Source organism: Diplodia seriata (genome assembly GCF_021436955.1).
Source record: "Diplodia seriata strain FDS-637 chromosome Unknown scaffold_1, whole genome shotgun sequence".
Classification (NCBI taxonomy): domain Eukaryota; kingdom Fungi; phylum Ascomycota; class Dothideomycetes; order Botryosphaeriales; family Botryosphaeriaceae; genus Diplodia; species Diplodia seriata.
In genome coordinates, this window is record NW_027117308.1 from 1,715,545 (window position 1) to 1,735,256 (window position 19,712).

At 55.6% G+C, this 19,712-nt stretch overlaps 5 protein-coding genes across 5 annotated transcripts; 3 read left to right on the top strand and 2 right to left on the bottom strand.

The window, feature by feature from the left end:
• Window positions 1-1,802: 1,802 nt before the first annotated feature.
• Window positions 1,803-3,273, bottom strand: SLS55_000510 (uncharacterized protein; the record flags this gene model as incomplete). Its single annotated transcript, XM_066772021.1, has 2 exons — window positions 1,803-2,753; window positions 2,821-3,273. The coding sequence occupies 2 exons, from the start codon at window positions 3,271-3,273 to the stop codon at window positions 1,803-1,805; spliced, it is 1,404 nt and encodes a 467-aa protein (XP_066637300.1).
• A 522-nt stretch (window positions 3,274-3,795) lies between these two features.
• SLS55_000511 (uncharacterized protein) lies at window positions 3,796-4,883 on the top strand (the record flags this gene model as incomplete). The annotated part of the gene is made up of 2 exons (XM_066772022.1): window positions 3,796-3,828; window positions 3,897-4,883. The coding sequence occupies 2 exons, from the start codon at window positions 3,796-3,798 to the stop codon at window positions 4,881-4,883; spliced, it is 1,020 nt and encodes a 339-aa protein (XP_066637301.1).
• Window positions 4,884-5,445: 562 nt separating this feature from the next.
• On the top strand, window positions 5,446-9,270 carry RPB2 (DNA-directed RNA polymerase II subunit RPB2; the record flags this gene model as incomplete). Its single annotated transcript, XM_066772023.1, has 2 exons — window positions 5,446-9,047; window positions 9,105-9,270. 2 exons carry the CDS (start codon window positions 5,446-5,448, stop codon window positions 9,268-9,270), a joined length of 3,768 nt encoding a protein of 1,255 aa, XP_066637302.1.
• A 2,621-nt stretch (window positions 9,271-11,891) lies between these two features.
• On the bottom strand, window positions 11,892-13,123 carry SLS55_000513 (uncharacterized protein; the record flags this gene model as incomplete). The annotated part of the gene is made up of 2 exons (XM_066772024.1): window positions 11,892-13,059; window positions 13,116-13,123. 2 exons carry the CDS (start codon window positions 13,121-13,123, stop codon window positions 11,892-11,894), a joined length of 1,176 nt encoding a protein of 391 aa, XP_066637303.1.
• Window positions 13,124-16,883: 3,760 nt separating this feature from the next.
• On the top strand, window positions 16,884-18,301 carry cyp6 (Peptidyl-prolyl cis-trans isomerase-like 4; the record flags this gene model as incomplete). The annotated part of the gene is made up of 2 exons (XM_066772025.1): window positions 16,884-16,889; window positions 17,000-18,301. 2 exons carry the CDS (start codon window positions 16,884-16,886, stop codon window positions 18,299-18,301), a joined length of 1,308 nt encoding a protein of 435 aa, XP_066637304.1.
• Between the last annotated feature and the right edge of the window lie 1,411 nt (window positions 18,302-19,712).

Below are 19,712 nucleotides of genomic sequence, written 5' to 3' on the forward strand. Positions count from 1 at the left end.
TGGGTGTCTCTCCTTGACGCGGGTCCTGAAATAAGTACGTTAGTCCTGTCATGTCTGCGTTTCTGAAGGCTTTGGGAGCCTACATATGAAGGGCCGCTCTGGTTGTTGTGATGCCACTGATTACCGCTCATCGTGTAGAGGTTTGCGAGTATCGGATATAGTATTGATGTGAATTGTAGAACTGTTTCCTTTTGATGATTGCTCGTTGTGTTGTGGACTCTGGAACCTAGGAGCCCACTAGAGGTATTTATATACGTTCCATATGGATTATGGATGTGCTCATCTGCAGCAACGAAGTGATTCAGTAATGCGAACAGCACCATGATGGTGTAATGATAGATTCAGATGACAGACTTCCTTCGTTCCCTACCTTTGTAGTGCCTCTGGCCGGTCCACGCGTTAATGGTAGGAACGAGATCTATTAACAGATTTCGAGGGGCATATGGGGCGATTCTGCTCGTTTGGCCTGCAAAGATGTGCCGATGACATGAAGATGAAAGAGGATACTACCTCTGCTGACCATGCAGAACACACCATCTGCAGGCGGAACTCAAATGAACCTGAGTCAATTGTTCCAAGTGATGATCTTCTCGAAATCACGGACTCACGTGTAATGAAGGATCGAGTGCCGAAGGGCAAATGAGCAGCCCATATTCACACACCAGCCGACATATCGCGCTCGATGAATAGGATCTCAAGGTTTATAGCATTCGGTCATGATGTAATAAACAAGCAGATGCTGCACACTCCACAGGAGGTGAACCAGGACCTCACATGGGCAGTTCCAATCGTGCTATATTTGACGGTTTTTGATGGTGAAGCAGGATGATCGATTCGTGAAGGCTGCTGGTGGTGCTTTATACCACCACCTGGTAGCAAACTACGCTAGTCCTAATCGATCTACATGAAGCAAACAACCCGCCGTAGCCTCATGAAAGGGAGGCCTGCCGGGCCTGCCGGTCGGTTTGGTTGCCTGGAAGGAACTCGTGGAACGTTTTCCTTGACAAGTATGAATACTGGGCAGCCCTAAATGCATGCTCAACGCCATTTCCCGTCGCCCTGGTCTCCAAGGGTAAGGAACATAGAGACCACAGGTGACTAGCTACAGTGCGCGCTCGGTTTCTAGCTTCTTAGCTACAACACTACACTCCCTGGACGACGATTTATTCTTATAAGCACCTCACCCCATCATGAGTTATTTCTGCTGGCTTTCATCGTTTGAACCGGTTATGATCTTCATACCTATCAGATTTTTGGAGCAATCACTACCAAAAGCCATTATCAGCGTACCCATTCGAGGAATCCCGCTCAGCGCAGACGAAGTATGTGCGTACCGTCAGCCTGCACTGCCCACACAAGAAAGCTGCATGTAGGTCGAGGCACACAGAACTGTCGGTGCAATGTCAGAGGAAAGCCTGTCATTCCCTCGAGTGAGTCAAAGTTGTCGTTGTAACAAGTGTTGAAAGATGAAGCACGCATCACATGCGTAGGCGCGTTGCGTATCAGATAAGCCGTGTCCTCTCCGTCATTGCCATGCATGAAAAAGCGATAACTCGTCATCAACGCTATTGCGTGTCGAATCCCTATAAAAGAATCCAAGCCAGGAAAGTATACACGTAATAGCGAGGGAGCAGAGGTCCATGTCGTTCGATATCGGATGCCGAAACGGGAAGAAATGAAAAAAGAAAAGCAAAAAAGGTATATCACCTCCTAGTTTAAGCAGTTAATCCCATTCTCCCTAAGCGCTCCCTCGTTCTAACCTGCAGCTTGTCCGTTCGTCCCACGCACCCACGCGCATCAACTTATGAGCCATTAAGGAGATACTCCACTGCTCCCTGCACGCTACCACCGCTCCTCCTCAACGCCTGGATGTTCCTCTCAAATTCGTAAAATCCCATGTCATTCAGCTGCCTCAGCTGCTCCGCGTAACGCTCTTCCGGTGGCCGGTTATCAGGAGGTGCCTGGGGAAAGCCGGCGCCGCCGAACAAGCCTGCAAAGGGGTTGGCGACACCCGCATCGCCGCCAGGGGCGCCCGTGTTGCCCTCACCACCGGGCGGACCAAGACCGAGCATTTGCATCGTTGCGCGCATCGCCTCGGGGTTCTGCATCAGGTTCTGCGCAGCGGTCTGGATGGGATCTGCTTGTCCGCCAGGAGCAGCGCCGGCACCGGCACCGCCGAAGAGGTTGCCGAAGGGATTCGCCGGAGGCACGCCCTGACCTTGGCCCTCTTGATTCTGTCCGGGGGCTTGCGCGCCGGTGGGAGGAGGGCCGAACAGAGCAGCGAAAGGGTTACCTGCTGCGCCGCCTGCACCTGCGCCGGCAGGGTTGCCAAACATGGCGAAAGGGTTGGGCGGGGGGCTTGTAGGACCGGTCGTGTTAGGCTGGTTCGGAGTCTGCGTGGCTCCTTCGCCGGTCGTCGTGCTGGCCGTGTTGCTGTCTGCGTTCTGACCTTGAGGAGTGGTGTTGGTGACACCAGGTGCCGGGAATGAGCTGTTTCCGCCGCCCGGACCGCCCATACCACCAAAAGAGCGCGCCATCTGCATTTGTTGCCTTATCACCTCCGGATCTGTGAGCATACGGCGAAAAGCAGGATTGTCGAACATCTGCTGCATCATGGGGTTGTTGCGGAACATAGGGCTGTTGCGAATCTGCTGGATGACGATGGGGTTGTTCATAGCCTCAGTCATGAGCTGGAGGGTGTTGGGGTCTTCGAGTTGGCGCAGGAGCTGGTCAGGGTCGGGCGGCGCGCCCATCTATGTTCAGGTTAGCTGCAGCACCGCACATGAACAGCGCGGAGCCGGGAATGGGGGCGAGACTCACCCCACCGTCAGGACCAAACGCGCCGGCGCCAGGAAGGCCCATCATTCCGGCGTAACGCGCGCCAGTAAGGCCAGCCAGAGGGTCATTGCCGGTGCCGGTGGCAAAGCTGGTTGGGACGTTGCTCCTGGGAGTGCCGGCTCCGGGGGCGGCTGCGGCGGAGCCTTGGTTGGTGGGGTTCTGGCGCACATTGCTTGCTGCACTCTTCACAAGATGTACCGTGTTGCCATCCTTGATCTTGGTGGCGTCGAGCGTATCGTGATCCTTGAGGACGCGGCCAGAGTAGATCAAACGCTGGCGGTCAGCGGGCGTATCGGCGTATTCGGAGGCAGCGAGCTTCGTCTTCAGGTCGCCGACGGTGGTGGTGCGCGGCAGGCTCAGGGTGTACTTGGCGTCGTTGGAGGACTTGACGTTGAAGGTCACGTATTCCTCAGACTGGCCGGCGTCGTCGGCCATTGTTGCGGGTGCGTGGTGTTGGGGATGAGGTTGGGTGGGCGGAGGGGTGGCGTCAAGCGATGTGACGCAGGTAATGATGACAGACGCTTGGCCGGTGCGTCTGGGTTGCGCGCAGCTACGGAGACACAAAGGGAAGGGGCGGCGATGCGGCAGCGGTGTCCAGGACTAGCGTGTTTGGCGTGCGGCGGGTAGGAATGGGCTCAGGAGGGCGTGGGCAAGAGAGAGGTCGTGGGGCTGAGCTCTGGAGGCTTCGATTGAGGCTTCCGTGCTTCCATGCAGAGCGCGAGAGCACGGCCCAGGCGCTGAGTCCGCCCGCACGCCGCGCTGCGCTGAGCCTCTAGCTGTCGTCATTGGCGACCTGGCGCTTGAGCCTCGTACCGGGCTGACCCCAACCTCGGCAGCTGCCAGTGCTGTCTGCGGGGAGCTTCCCCAGCCCGCGGCAGTCGTACTTGGCCGCTAGCAGAGACAAAACCAGGTCCGGCCGCTGCGCTCGACGTCCGCACTAGCACGCCAAACACGACCATGCGCGGCATCCAGGTCACCAAGTACGTCAAGGTTCGTCCATGCTCCCCCGTCTGAAGCGTTCCTGGCGCAGCAGCTGCTGAACGCTGCCATCCATGCAGGCTCCGTCCGAGCTCAAGGTCAGCGAGCTCGCCGACCCAGCCCCGAAGCCGAACCAATACGTAGTCGCCATTCACGCAACTGCCTGCAACTTCTTTGATGTCCTCCAAATCCAGGGCAAATACCAGACCCAGCCGCCGTTTCCATGGGTTTCTGGCTCTGAATTCGCCGGCGTCGTCATCCACGCGCCCGCCTCCCTCTCCAATGGCCGCACTCCAAAGTACAAGGTCGGCGACAAGGTCTTCGGCGGGTCGCAGGGGGGTTACGCCACAAAGATCGCCGTTGATGAAGACAAGATCTTGCCCATGCCCTCGGGCTGGACCTTCTTCGACGCCGCTGGCCTTTTCGTGACCGCACCAACCAGTTATGCTGGCCTGGTGAACCGCGCGAATATCAAGGCGGGCGACTATGTCCTGATCCACGCTGCAGCCGGCGGCGTCGGACTCGCTGCAGTTCAGATTGCAAAGGCATTCGGTGCCACCGTCATCGCCACGGCGGGCACCACTCGGAAGCTGGAAGTAGCCAAGTCCTTCGGCGCCGACCATGTCGTCGACTACCGGCAAGAAAACTGGCCGGAGCTGGTCAAGAAACTGACGCCAAAGGGCAGAGGCGTGGACATTGTGTATGACTCGGTGGGCCTTATTGCCCAGTCAATGAAGTGCATTGCGTGGGACGGGCGCCTTCTGGTCATCGGGTTTGCTGGAGGTCCGATTGAAAAGGTCGCAACGAATCGCATTCTGTTGAAGAACTGCAGCGTTGTGGGACTGTTCTGGGGAGCGCAGGCAGCTCGCGATCCGGCTGTTGCTGCGAAGGTATGGCAGGGTATATTCGATCTCATGGAAGCTGGCAAGTTCAAAGGAACATGCTTCACCGATAAGGAGTTCGTTGGCCTGGAGAGTGTGCCCGACGCGTTGGCTGCGTTAGCGGGAAGAAATACTTGGGGCAAAGTCGTGGTTAAGGTCCCACAAGAGGGTCAGAGCAAACTGTGAGTTGGGTTTCCGCCACAGGATAGATCTGTATGGCGACTTCATGCGAGACGTTTGCCTCTTTTTCTTAGTCAGCGTGGATTTCCATGAGCTATGAGCACTTTTTTTCTTCCAAACATCTACGTAGTTCGCTGTTCTTCTGCTCTTGCGGCTGAGCACGTGCATGTGTTCTGCCTGCTGCCTCCGTTGCCTTCTGAGCGGCTATACTCCGGCGCGCTGAGTAACGACCGTGTGGTCCGTGCGCGTCGCGGCTGGGCGGCGGCGATCGTCTCGTTGTGCAGCACTTCACCTCTCTTCTTTGAGGACACTCGCCTTCCGCCCCGTCCACCTTCCTCCACCTCCTCCCACCTGCGCTCGCGCGTCCGCCACACCCGCTGCTGCGCGCCTGCATATTCCCTCCGCCCGACGCATCCGCCGTTGCTCGCCCGTTGCCCCTGCGCGCGAGCTCCAGTGGGATACAGTCCGCTCCGACGCGCCCTGGCGCGCACCTCTGCCTCACCTCCGACTCCAAGACCACTTTACCGTCCCCACCCTTGGTGCCCGTTGCTAGCACCCCGCCGCCAAAATGAACTACGCAGACGGTTTCGATGACAATGAAATGGCCTATGAGGAAGACCTGGAGGAATCCATCACGGCCGAGGACTGCTGGACGGTCATTTCCGCCTTCTTCGAGGAGAAAGGTCTGGTCGCCCAACAGATTGACTCCTACGATGAGTTCGTCAAGAACACCCTGCCCAATGTTGTTGAGAACATGGGTGCCATCACTTTGGACTACACGCCACCCCTCGACGAGAACGACCCGGACCCGATCATCAAGAAGCGGTATGAAGTCAATTTTGGCGCCGTCAAGATGGCGCGCCCTTCCTTAACCGACGGTGGTGTGACGAGAGATCTTTATCCGCACGAGGCGCGTCTGCGAAACCTCACCTACTCGTCAGCCATGATTAGCGAAATGAGCACAAAGACTTCATTTGCCCGCGAGCGCCCCATCGCCCCATCCGGTGATGTTGACGAGGATGAGGAAGCAACTGGTGCTACTGAGCTGGTGTGGGAGCTTGACCGAGAAACCGAGAAGGAAAACGTGTTTTTCGGAAAGCTACCAGTCATGCTGAAGTCCTTCGTCTGCGGCCTTCGCAACTTGACTGACGAGCAGCTTTACGCTCACAGCGAGTGCCCGTACGATCAGGGAGGATACTTCGTTATCAACGGAAGTGAGAAGGTGCTGATCGCTCAAGAGCGAAGTGCGGCAAACATCGTCCAGGTCTTCAGGAAGAAGCAAAGCCCAACACCGTGGATTGCTGAGATCAGAAGTGCTGTGGAGAAGGGATCACGTCTGCTTTCTTCCATGACTTTGAAGCTCTACGAAAAGCCTCAGCTGTGGAAGGAAGGACAGGGTGCTTGCTTGTATGCAACTCTCCCTTACGTCAAATCCGATGTTCCGATCCCCATCGTCTTCCGTGCCCTGGGTATCGTGTCCGATGAGGACATCATCAGCCATATCTGCTTCGATAAGAACGACACCCAGCTGATGGAAGCGATCCGGCCGTCTATCGAAGAGTCCGTCCTGATCCAGGACAGGGTGAGCGCCTTGGATTTCATTGGAAGGAGAGGCAGCAACCCCAGCACCGGTGGCACCAAGCGCGAGCGTGTGAAGCTTGCTCGCGACATTATCCAGAAGGAATTCCTCCCACACATTTCTCAGGCTGAGGGCAGCGAGACCAAGAAGGCTTTCTTCCTCGGATATATGATCTACCGCCTGCTCCAGTGCCACCTTGGGCGCCGCGATGAGGATGACAGAGACCACTTTGGAAAGAAGCGTCTCGACCTTGCTGGACCTCTTCTCGCTAATTTGTTCCGGTCGCTTTTCTTGAAGCTGACCAGGGACGTGTTCAGCTACCTCAAGAAGTGCGTTGAGGCCGGCCGTGGTTTCTCTCTCCAATCCGCTGTCAAACAGGGAACCATTACGAACGGTCTGAAATACTCACTCGCAACTGGTAACTGGGGAGACCAGAAGAAGGCAGCTTCGGCAAAGGCAGGTGTCTCGCAGGTCCTGAACAGATACACCTACTCGTCTACCCTGTCGCATTTGCGTCGCACGAACACGCCCATCGGTCGTGATGGCAAACTCGCAAAGCCGCGTCAGCTTCACAACACTCACTGGGGTCTAGTCTGCCCGGCAGAAACGCCAGAAGGCCAGGCCTGCGGACTGGTGAAGAACTTGTCCCTGATGTGCAACGTGACTGTCGGCAGCGACGTCACTCCTATCCAGGATTTCATGACCCAGCGAAACATGGAACTTCTGGAAGAATACGAGCCCAACGTTTCCCCGCATGCCACCAAGATTTTCATCAACGGTGTTTGGGTCGGTGTCCATCGCGATCCTACCCAGCTCGTCTCTGTGGTCAAGAAGCTACGTCGTGATGGCACACTCTCTCCGGAGATGAGTCTTATTCGCGATGTCCGTGACAGGGAATTCAAGATCTTCACGGATGCGGGCCGTGTGTGTAGGCCCCTTTTCATCATCGAGGATGATCCGTTCAGCCCTAACAAGGGTAATCTGGCTTTGACCCGGGAGCATATCGACAAGCTTGAGGCGGATCAAGAGATTGATGTTTCCGGTCTGTCCGATGAGGAGAGACAAGAGAAGAGGTACGGCTGGCAAGGACTGCTGCACAGTGGTGTGGTGGAGTACATGGATGCCGAAGAAGAAGAGGTGGCCATGATTGTCATGACGCCTGACGACCTGCGAGCACATCACAGAGCTCGCCAAGGCATCGTTGATGAAGACGATGAGGAGACGAAGAGCAACAGGGATCCTCATGAGCGAGTCGTCCCTCCTCCCAATCCCAGCGTCAAGCAATACACCCATTGCGAGATTCACCCAAGCATGATCTTGGGTATTTGCGCTTCCATCATTCCGTTCCCAGATCACAACCAATCTCCTCGTAACACTTACCAGTCTGCCATGGGTAAGCAGGCAATGGGAGTGTGTCTCACGAATTACGAATTGCGTATGGATACGATGGTCAACGTCCTTTACTATCCCCAGAAGCCTCTTGCCACAACCCGCTCCATGGAATACCTGAGGTTCCGCGAGTTGCCAGCCGGCCAAAACGCTATCGTCGCCATTGCCTGTTACTCTGGTTACAACCAGGAAGATTCCGTCATTATGAACCAGAGCAGTATCGATCGTGGTCTTTTCCGAAGTCTTTTCTACCGTTCATACACCGACCAAGAGAAGAAGGTTGGTATGGCTGTCGTTGAGCAGTTTGAGAAGCCCATGCGGAGCGATACCATGCGTCTCAAGCACGGCACATACGACAAGCTTGACGACGATGGTGTTGTTGCACCCGGTGTGCGCGTTTCCGGTGAAGATATCATCATCGGAAAAACCGCCCCCATCGCTCCCGACGCAGAAGAACTCGGCCAAAGGACCAAGATGCACATCAAGCGTGATGTCTCCACACCACTGCGCAGCACCGAGAACGGTATCGTTGATTCAGTGCTTCTCACGACAAACAGCGACGGCTTGAAGTTCGTCAAGGTCCGGACAAGAACAACCAAGATCCCCCAGATTGGAGACAAGTTCGCCTCTCGTCACGGTCAGAAGGGTACTATTGGTATTACTTACCGCCATGAAGACATGCCCTTCACACGCGAGGGTCTCACTCCAGATCTCATCATCAACCCTCATGCCATTCCCTCTCGTATGACCATTGCTCACTTGATTGAGTGTTTGCTCTCCAAGGTCGGGGCTCTCCGTGGTCAGGAAGGCGATGCCACTCCTTTCACCGACGTCACAGTCACGCAGGTGTCGGCGCTTTTGCGCGAGCATGGTTACCAGAGCCGTGGCTTTGAGATCATGTACAATGGTCACACTGGCAAGAAGCTTACCGCACAAGTCTTCTTGGGTCCGACATATTACCAACGTCTCCGCCACATGGTCGACGACAAGATTCACGCGCGTGCTCGTGGCCCGGTTCAAATTCTCACGCGCCAGCCCGTCGAAGGTCGTGCCCGTGATGGTGGTCTGCGTTTCGGAGAGATGGAACGTGATTGTATGATTTCACATGGTGCTAGTGCTTTCTTGAAGGAGCGTCTGTTCGAAGTCTCGGACGCTTATCGAGTTCACATTTGCGAGATTTGCGGTTTGATGACTCCTATTGCGTAAGTCTTCATCCATCTTTTTTTTATTCAACACGTTGCTAATCTTGCATCTTCTAGAAACCTCAAACGCAACCAGTTTGAGTGCCGTCCGTGCAAAAACAAGACCAAGATCGCGCAGATCTACATTCCGTACGCCGCGAAGCTGCTCTTCCAGGAGTTGGCAAGTATGAACATCGCGTCAAGGATGTACACCAAGCGCAGTGGATACAGTGTCAGGCAGTAGACAAGTTGAGAAGGTTGCAAGGCAACCAGATGATATCGCCATCACCTCATCACAACATCTCTGCCTTGCTCGCTTCGGGCACACACACCATCCGTGCCGATTCGACATCACTTGGCCCTTAGTCCTACGGTGGACGTGGAAACATGCGGCGAAGCATTGGGTTCATGGTGCGGGACGTGATTGGAGGTCCCGTTCCCCATTCGGTCATCTTGCTTTGAACTTTCCAGAAACAGAAGCAAGGTGGCTTCCTCTCCCCCCCACACCATTGGAAGGCTTTCTTTATCAACACTTATCACAAGACAACGGGTTTGAGCATTTGCGGGGCGTTGGGAAGGGGAGGTCTAATTTTTTTTTTCTCCTTGAAACTCTAGTGATCGGAGAGCGACAGGAGCAACGGAGAGACGAGAGCAAAAGTACTATTGCGTGCGAGTAAGTGGTTCGGAGCAGCAGCAAGGCCGGTAACAGCTGGTCCTAGAGGGCGGCGATGCAGCAGAAGATCTGATTAATCACGTTTTTTAAGATGGAAGATTGATGTATTTCTAGTCACTCGCAAACATGACAGATGAAAACGAAAGCGGAAAAAACAATGATATGGCCTGAACTATTTTCGTCGAGTGTGGCTGAATCATCTCGTTACCCACCATTGAAGTGAGGACAGGGCTCCGCTACAATGGTTTCTACATGCTCGCGGTTGGCAGCGCTTTAGTAATGGGCCACGCTAACAAGGGCCAGTTGTTCCTTGACACAATTTACCGTCACTCCACTTTTCCCGTTTCTCCTCCCGGCGCTTTCTTTCGGTTTCCCCATTGCTCGCCTTTCAGCTGCTGTGGCCACTCTTCTCTTTCTCTTTGTTCCGCGCTGAAAGTCTAAACGCAAAACAGATTTGAGGAGACATTTCCGCTCTCCACCATCTCGTCACGCCACCTACCACCCGCAAGGTTCCGTGACGATCCCCCCACACACACAGACGCACGCATGCACCCGGGAGTACTTGCGGCTGATGTGGTTGCCGAAAGTTTAGTTTTTTTTTCTTTTTTTCTTTGCCCCATTAGCGGAGGATCAAGCCTCATGGCTACGTCGGCCCCAAGTAAGACAGCAGCAGCAAACGCTGTTTCTACTGGCAGGCTATAATCAAGCGTCTCACATACATCATCGGTACCTCCGCCATCCCCCTACTCCGAGACTTTGCCTACGCATTTGGTCTCCCGCCGCGCGGTACGTACCGGAGCCGGCCTGCCGTTCGCCTCCGCCGCCGGCGGCCAGCCAGCCAGCCAGCCAGACAGCCAGCCAGCCCAGCCAGCCCAGCCCTACAGGCCCCCCGCCATCCGTCACGGAGAAACCCCTGCAGATACGGACAGCAGCGGGTGCCCGACCGGCTCGCTCCGCACCATTGAGATTGAACGGGCGCCGCGATGACGGTGGTGGAGGCGGAGAAAGGCGGGGTTTGTGGCTTTCATTGGCAGAAAGAGGTCGGTCATCCCGTGTAGTCGGGGACTGTTGAAGGGAAACGTGGAGAAGGGGAAATGAAGGGAGGGAGGAGAAGGAGGAGCCAAGAACGAGTTTTGATTCAATGATATAGGCATTATGAGACGTGGGGGTATCGGTGCACAAGCAGTCCATGAGCGTTTGCGAGAAGCCGATATTAGTTTGTCTGGGTTCGCTGCGAGAGGGCCAAAGCTCAGACACGGCGGCTATATGTGGTCCTAATTAATGTAAAGAGCGGCCCTGGCGTTGGAGAGCCCAAAAGGGCAAATTGCGCAGGTAAAATACAAATAACCGCCAGAAACGACCGTCACATTAAACATCATTCGATGGAAGATGAGTGCGCTGGTGAGAGAAGGTGAAAAAGAAGAAAAAAAAAATAACGTGTTGACTCCAAATCCAAATCCGTTAGATACGGCCGTGCTTTTCCCTTTCCTTCTTTTTTGGTATTCCGCAACGATGATGAACAAAAGATGTTGTGGTCCGTAGACAGCACGAAGAAAAAGAGGAAGAGAAAGAAATCAAAACCCCACTGCGCGCCTAATTCCATGCCCATGTGCTTCTTTGAGCATGCTGTATCCGAATCTTCTGGCATTCCCCTGGCGGAGTATTGTTTCAGTACGTGCCACCATACTTGATCCGACCCGGGTTTGTTTTCTCCTGTGTTGAAATGGGAACTGAGAAAGAGAAGCGAAAATGATCCCGTTGGGAACCAAAGGCAGAAATATGCGGAGCTTGTTGGAAGATTACCGCTCTTTTTTCCAGTATCTCCCTCATAACATCCTAAATGGCCATGTAGTATGCAGCTAAAGATGAAGAAGAAGCTTGAAAATGCTGACTGGTGGAAGCGATACTATGTACTTGTGGTGATGCCGCGTGCAGAAAACGGATGATGAAAAGTGTAATAGTCCGCAGGTCGGTGGGCGCAGCGAAGCCAAGTAGACACCCGAAGACTATGGAATCGAACCAAAGCAGTAATAACAATCGAGGGAAAAAGTGGAGGGCAATGCGGGTGGCTGAGAATAGAGTTGAACAAAGTCTGCACAAGAACATCTGCATGATTCTACAGCTGAAACTCGATGATGATTCAGCAGAAACGTTTTGAGACCACTACAGGGCTGTTAAAGCAGGGTCGCGCTTCAATAGCGGTGTTCATTGAGGCTCGAAACAGAAGCCCTGTGAGTTGGTCCGGCGTGGTTGTCGTCAAAAGACTCCCTTCGCAACTGTTCCAGTCCAGAAGAGGCGTGCGATGGTGGAAGAGGCGTATACCTCTGACCGCTGACCAATCTATGTCCCTGAGACGACTGCTCGTCGGAGGAGGTACGTTTTCCGGGAGACGCATCGGTGGCATAATACGAGAAGTTTGTTGTAGAGTCACTCCGTGGAAGACCATCCTCTCTGGTCGAAGATGTCGGCTGGACTACATTGACCCCAGAATTCGCGTACTTTTCGTCCAGTGACAGCGAGGAAGGAGTGGCCCCGGACAGAGTACTCGGGGTGTATACTGTGGAGGTGCTTGGGTTGGACGAGCTATCTGGGCTGCTGTTCGCGATGGACATATACCCAGAGAAAACGGAGTCTTGGAGAGACGACGAAGCCGGTGCCTTGATGACTGGCGTGCTCATCACCTGGCCATGTGAAAGGCCATTTGGGATGCCGTTAGGAATAACGCTCGGAGTGGGTCGACGGTTCTCCTGCACCGCAGAATCTGGATTCCATGCAATGGCTGACGACTTGGAGTAGGACAATGCGTTGGAAGCCGAAGCGAGCGATGCCTGCTGGGCCCTCAAATGCAGTGCAGAAGAAGGAGTCATTTGCATGCGTGTTGCTGTAGGTACCGGCAGGTGGCGATCTTCGATAGCGGGCGGCAGTGGTAGGTGAGGAGGGGGAGGAGGTGAGGCCAAGGACGACTGCAGGGAATTCATGCTGAAGGCCGACATGTTATCTGCAGCCAAGGTCGGCTGACGCGTGACTGGCGTGGTACTCAGGTACGGCAGCTGCAGGTTGCTGTAGGAAGCCGTGGACGGCTCGTCAAGATAGATGGCGTTTGACGCTGGCTGCTTCTGGCCCATGGCACTCCAGCTTCGCATGGGCTCCTGCGCGCCGCCGATGTAGCCTGTAGTAAGCATGTCGTTCCCCGGCACCTGCAGAGGTTGATACGCATAGCTATCAGCTGAAGACTCGTCGCTGTAGCCCACTGGACCATAGTGGGAATAAGCCCTTGCGGGAAGCACGCTCTTCTGATGTGGAGCGTACGAGTAATCGCTGGACTGGCCGTGATACATGTTGCTCATGGAAAGAGCAGTGCTGGAAATTTGGTTTGGGTAAGTGTAGACGTTGGGCCTTGGAACGTACGAGCCGACCTGTACATGTTAGATGGAGCAGTTTCGGCGGGGATAGGACTGGGCGCACTCTGTTGAACTGGCAAGCGGAGACATCTGCACCGGCGGCGCGACAGTTCTGGCAACCGGTGTTGTTTCCCGGGTCTCCACTGCAGCGAATTTTTCTCTTGCGGCAGCGAGCACACTATGAAAGCTGTTAGTTACCAGGCCACACGGAGTCCCAAGAGTAGCTTACAGCAACGGCGATGCGACGTCTCGGATGACTGCCGTTGGATTCGGAGTCGGGGTCGGAAGGGCCAAGGTTGCGCGTCTGGCGGGTTGGGCAGTTGCGCAGGTCCGAACGCATGGCGTGAGAGACGGCCATGGACATTGATCGGTCGGTCCAAGGGTAGTGGTGTGCTAGAGAAGAGTCGAGAGGAGAACACTGACGGAAGCGCTCGTAGTCATTCATGATCTGACGATTTATCAGGACCATGGCGGCGCTCAAGACGTGCAGTGGTGGGGAAGGGATGACGGACGGAAGTTGCCTTGCGAATGGGAACTCCGGCCTGCGTTTGCACTCCGCTTTAGTCTGGGATGATCCCGTTGAGCGCTTGTGGCTGAGCGAGGATCTGGTCACGGAAGGGGCAGAGCTTGGCCAAATCCCACTCAGGGTCGAGAGCTAGATCATGGGGCTCTGGGGGTGCAAGGGTATTATAGATGAACGATCTGTGGTGGCTGATTTGTGATTGCTGGATGCAGATAATCAAGAATGCGGGCTTGCTTGGTTTATTCTGGGCCGACAAAGGGCCCATGTGTCGTGCACGTCAGGCTGAGTGGGCACTGCCCATGCCGGATGCATCCTAGCCTGCGAGGTGTCAAGCTTATTGCCCCCTCTCGCACAAAGCAACTGTTGAACAACGGCGGATAGATACGCCCACTAGATTGCATGATCCACAGCCAGCGCCGAGGGAGCACTGGCTAATCCCGGGCAAGCCACAACGGTCTTTTCAGTGCATCTCGCACCCGTGGAACGTAGCGCCGCTGTTGTGTTGATTTCTACCTGGTCAGGGGTCTCGAATGACAGCGCCGGCGTGGGGACCAGAGGAGCTGAGCATATCCTGGAAATCTCTTCAAACCCCAGCAAGCCCTCTTTCGCGCGCAGTCAGACCCCGGACGATCATGAGGCAGCTGAGCGGCTAACATGAAACAAACAATACCTACAGAAACCTTTGCACTCAGCACTCGACATTTGCGCCTCCCATTTCCTGGACGGCCTTTGATATCCAGCTCCGTTTACCGGGCTGGCGCTTGTTTCCAGCGTGACACAAAGCGGGCATTGCTTGAACAGGGCCGAAGCAAACCGTAACACGTGTCGAGAGCTATAACAACGCGGCTCGTCGTTGGCTGGAAAATGCTGAGGCGCCCTCTCCTTCGCGTGGAATGCCCGGCATCCTTCGAATATGAGCGAAGAATCTTCCGTCCAACACGGCGTAAATAGCAACATGCGGATGGCTTATCCGATCGGCTGCTGAGGTATGGCTCTTGCACAACGCTTCGTGTAGCTCAGACACGGTGCAGACCTCTGGGACCGGTAAGGTGGGCTGTGGAGGCAAACATCCCTCTGCATAACTGACCACGTCTGTACAAATGAGCAGCCTGGCGGCAAATCCATGTTTCGTCACTCGCCGATTAAGTAAAGCAAACGACAGCGGCTTTTGGTTGCCTGAACATTTGAGATAAGAAACACCAACCAAGCAAGTATCCGCTTTCAGGGGAGCCCGATCCTGAAGCTCATCTGCGATCGTCAACTCCGCAGGGAAACTGAGCCCTCAGCAGAGGTATGCGGCACTGAGACAGCATGCCGGCTGCGCAGCCCCGTCCTCTACTGTCGGAGGAGAAGGAAGCCTGAGACTCCCTGACGGAGGCGACTGGGGCTGGATCCCAGGACTCTCCAGGGTGGCTGCAGAGGGGCCTGGCGAGCCCGCCATAGCGACTGCATTTCGTACGCAGAAGCAGATCCACAGGGGCCGCAAAGCGAGCCCAATAAGAGCTGAGCTCTGCAGGCGGCCGTCCACCAGCGATCCACACGGCAAGCACCCCAATCAAGCGCTTGTACAGCAGTCGTGCGGTCCGTTGAGGAAGCCGAGGGCTTTGCACCATTGGTCGGAGAGTTTCATGTGGTTGCGCCACCGCTTTCCGGGAAATCTTTAAGCGTTATCCTGCGGTGCCGCATTGCAGTCAAGTCAGCGCTGACAGTGCCAGGGGAGGGCTGAGGCAGATCGTGCAACTGTCCGCATTGCTTTTTGCTGCCTCCCCCGGTCTTGACATCCTCCGACAATCCCGCAGATGCAGGGAGATGAAGCTGACCCAGGATCGCCGGCCTGGTCAACCGGGGCTTTACATGTGTCGACTGCACTTGATTAGGTTGAGGCTCCTCGCTGAAGAATCCGCAGATCGGCAACGAACGCGCTGGTCACCGCATGGCTAGCTGCTCAAGGGGGTTCCTTGCTGTAGCGCTGCATCGGCAGTCCGTGGCAAAGCAGCGTCGGAGGATGTTCCTCAAGGTACGACCCGATCACGGGGGCGAGGCCTCGAGAAGCTCTCTGCATCCCTTGGCCTGCAAGCCGTAAAGCGCGCCTGCACGGGTGCACTTTTGCAGTGCAGAAGAGCGTCAGGTGTGAAGGCGTGCATGCAGTGCTGGCGTCATCCGCCAAAGTCCAGGGTAGCAACAGGTACCAGACGAATATCGTGCTCTCCAGACCATGTGCTGGTGGCACCGATCCTTGCCAGAACAAGAGAGACTCAGGCGGGTGAGCAAACAAAACCCCCGTCACAACATGACACAGGCTGCGGGGAAGCAGGTACATGGGGACGAGCCGGCAGCCGCGCCAGTGGGGCCAAATCATAGACGGCGAAGCGAGGAGATGGGATGAAGAATGCAGGCATGCATGGCTTCCGACGGCTGCAATGCAAGCGAGTGCTCACGCGACCTGGGGCGCAACGAGTCCAGGCCGGCTGCTGGTGTCGCCATCGCGGCGCAGGGCCGACGGTCGAAGCCGGCACACGCCATGGGCCGAGATAAGGCTACGAGCCGTCCCGCGGCGGCAGAAGGGCTCGCAGGCAGGCAAGGCCTCACGATCGACGTGCGAGACAGCGGCTGGCCGCCCCATCACTGCATCGGCCGGGCATCTGCTTGCATGGAGGCTTTCGGCGGCGGGGGAGGTCCGCCTCCGCCGCAGCTACCCGTCTTTGTGGCGCCTCTTCCTGCAGCTCTACCGGTCAGTCAAGAAGGCTCAATCGAATCGGCACCTCTGCCAGCCCGCCGCCTCGACCGTGACCTGTTACTCGACGCTGCCGCCTCTGCAGTGATTCTGTCGGCAACGGCTCCGGGCGAGCAATTAGACAAGCGCGACGTTGGTGTGCGAGCTTGGTAGCGTGGGCTTCAAACAGAGACAAAATTGGGGGACCGGCGGGGGTGGTACAAGGAACGACGAGGGGATGGGAAGCGCATGCGAGCCGAGCGAGGATGCAAATGCATGAGTGAGCGTGAGCGTGTGAAGTGCAGAGGTGAGGCAGCAGGCGCGGTCGGCCATGGCACGCCATTTCCTCAACCGGACTAGCGTGGGCGATGATCGCCGCGCGGTGATGTCGCGCGTCGAGCTCCTCCCGCCGTCAAAGTCCCCTCGCGCCAGCAGCCCCAGAGCCGCCTCCACCACTGCCCACCGCATTTTGCCGCGTTACACACTCGCAGATCACCGTACTTGCGCATGACCATCCGCCCCTCCCGCCTGAGGTTGCGCCGCCATCATGTCCGTGTTGCTTGAGACCAGCGTCGGCGACATTGTCATTGACCTACTGGTCAAGGAAGCCCCAAAGTGTTGCGAAAAGTGAGTTGCCGCCCCTCTGCGCCCGCCCACGAGAAGCTGAACGCGCCGACTAAGCTCTACCTTCTGCTCGTCAGCTTCCTGAAGCTCTGCAAGGTCAAATACTTCAACTACGCCCCCGTCCATTCCGTCCAACGCGATTTCTCCTTCCAGACCGGCGACCCCATTGGCCCCGACTCGAAGGACAGCGACGGAGGCTCGTCCATTTGGGGCGTGCTAGACCCCAGCGACCCCTCCAAGAAGACGTTTGTACCCGAGTTCCACCCGAAGCTAAAGCATGTCGAAAGAGGCACCGTCAGCATGGCCACTGTGCCATCGTCGACCGATCCAGATGCGCGCCTGGCCGCCAGCCAGTTCATTGTCACACTGGGCCAGAACTTGGAGTACCTGGACGGCAAGTCTGCCGTTTTCGGCACCGTGGTAGAGGGTTTCGATGCGCTGGAGAAGGTCAACACTGCTTTCATTGACAGTAACGGAAGGCCGTTGAAGGACATAAGAATACGGCACACCATAGTCCTCGATGACCCGTTCCCCGATCCGTCTGGCTTGGTTGAGCCGCCGGAGAGCCCCGTGCCTACTCAGGCGCAATTGGCAACCGTGCGCATCAGAGATGACGAGGAGCTGGACGAGAACATGGATCAGGAACAGGTGGAGAGGATGCGGCGGGAGAGAGAAGCCCGCGCCCAGGCCTTGACACTCGAAATGATGGGAGACCTGCCGTTTGCTGAGGTTGCGCCGCCCGAAAACGTTCTCTTCGTTTGCAAGCTCAATCCCGTCACACAAGACGACGACCTGGAGCTTATCTTTTCTCGATTCGGCAAGATCATGTCATGTGAGGTCATTCGCGACAGACAGAGTGGCGATAGCTTGCAGTACGCCTTCATCGAGTTCGAGGACAAGAAATCCTGCGAGCAGGCATACTTCAAGATGCAGGATGTGCTGATTGACGACCACCGCATCCATGTGGACTTCTCCCAGAGCGTCTCAAAGCTCTCCAACGTCTGGCGTGACGCCACGAACGCTAAGCGTCAGCGGGCACACGGAGGCGGCTTCGGCGGTGTCGCAAGTCTTGAAAAGAAGAGGCAATACCGCGCCGAGTACCCGGACGAGCGCGACAGGGGCTCCAAGAAATACGGGTTGGTCTTCGATAAGGATGACAAGCGCCGCCAGCGCGATCGGAGCAGAAGTCCACGGAGAGACAGGGACCGGGACCAGCGGAGATCGGACTACCGTGATAACGACCGCAGCCGTGACACGTACCGCGATGACCGAAGACGTGATAGGAGCGGAGACCGCTACAGGCGAGATGACCGGGGTCGGGACTATGACAGGCGTAGATAGGTGAATTGGCCAATCTACAGCAGCGCTGTCTTCGTGTGTGTTCCATGGGAGTTTCTGGGGCAATGGTCAAAATTTAGCACAGCAAATGACCAGGCATAGTAGAGGTCTTCAGGTACATAGCAGTTCTCACTGTGACCACTTGACCATACTGACTGGTTTCCGATTTGGTGCATGACGGTCTGTACATCTCCCGTATTTGCTCTTGTTCGGCCGCCACATCAGTCCCATGCTACAGTATTTACATTAGCAATGCTAATGAACAGTATTTTAGAGATGCTCAACCTCATTATTATGGAAAGGTGCTGACAAATCACGTCAATCTAAGATTTTATATGATTAGCGTCAGCCTGCACAGCACAGGTCAGACATCTCTCCTCTCTTTCCGTCGGGGGGTGAGAGCTCTGAGGTTGTCCAAAGACTGCCCCATTGCAGCACGACGAAAATAAGGGCACAGTAGAGAGCACCAGCCTCGATCCGATGCACAAGACAGCAAAACGGTTTCGATGCGTTGTTATTACTGTACTGGATGCTGACGCCTCGAATTAGATAACGATTGTAGTTGTTACGGTAAGCGGTGGCTTTGCAAGAGCTGCAGTGTTCAGTGGTCAACAGTTGGGCTTAGCTGCATGTGGCGATCGCGCTTGTGCGTACGTACATGCGTGGAAACGGACGAAGGAAACTCGTTCAATGAGCGCTTATGACGTGGGTCAAGAAGACCGAGGGTGAAAGTAGTATTCGTAACGTACTTTGTTGTGCTTTCTCCGTGATATTGAGTCCCCCGCGAGCAAAGACAGGTAGCCTTCCAATGATGCTCGTGATGCATGTGATGCTCAACCGCTGAACATCACGATCATCAAATTATGACGAACTGCTTCTGGACTGTTTATTCACGGCGATGCTTGGTCGAGAAACATGATGAAGAACAGCAAAGCAGATATCGTGATGCAGTCCGCGAGAGCTCACCCCACCATTAAGGATAAGGAAAATCAACTTCACTTCATTGAAAAATCGCATCCCCATAACCCAGTTCAGTGTCGCGAGTGCGTGACAGTCATTCAAATTGCCATCGAAGCTCACGAAGCGGAAGTTTGAAGGGCTAGCCCGGGCACACTTTCCGAAACAAGTAGGCCATGAAACTTGTCTAAAGAGGAGACCGTGACCTGCGACCGTTGCATCATCGGGTTTTCTGAAATTGATGTGGTGCGCCATATTTGGCAGCGCAGCTGCGGCTTCGCTGTGGCTAGTTCCCCGTGCCGAGAAGGGGAGTTACTTATCTCATTCGGCGGTTGATCTCGAGCTGACATCAGATGGAGGGAAGAACGATACAGAGTAAACAAGCATGGAGGACGGATTTTGAGTCTGGTCATGACAACGGCATAGGCGAAGAAAGGTTCACATACCATATAAAGAG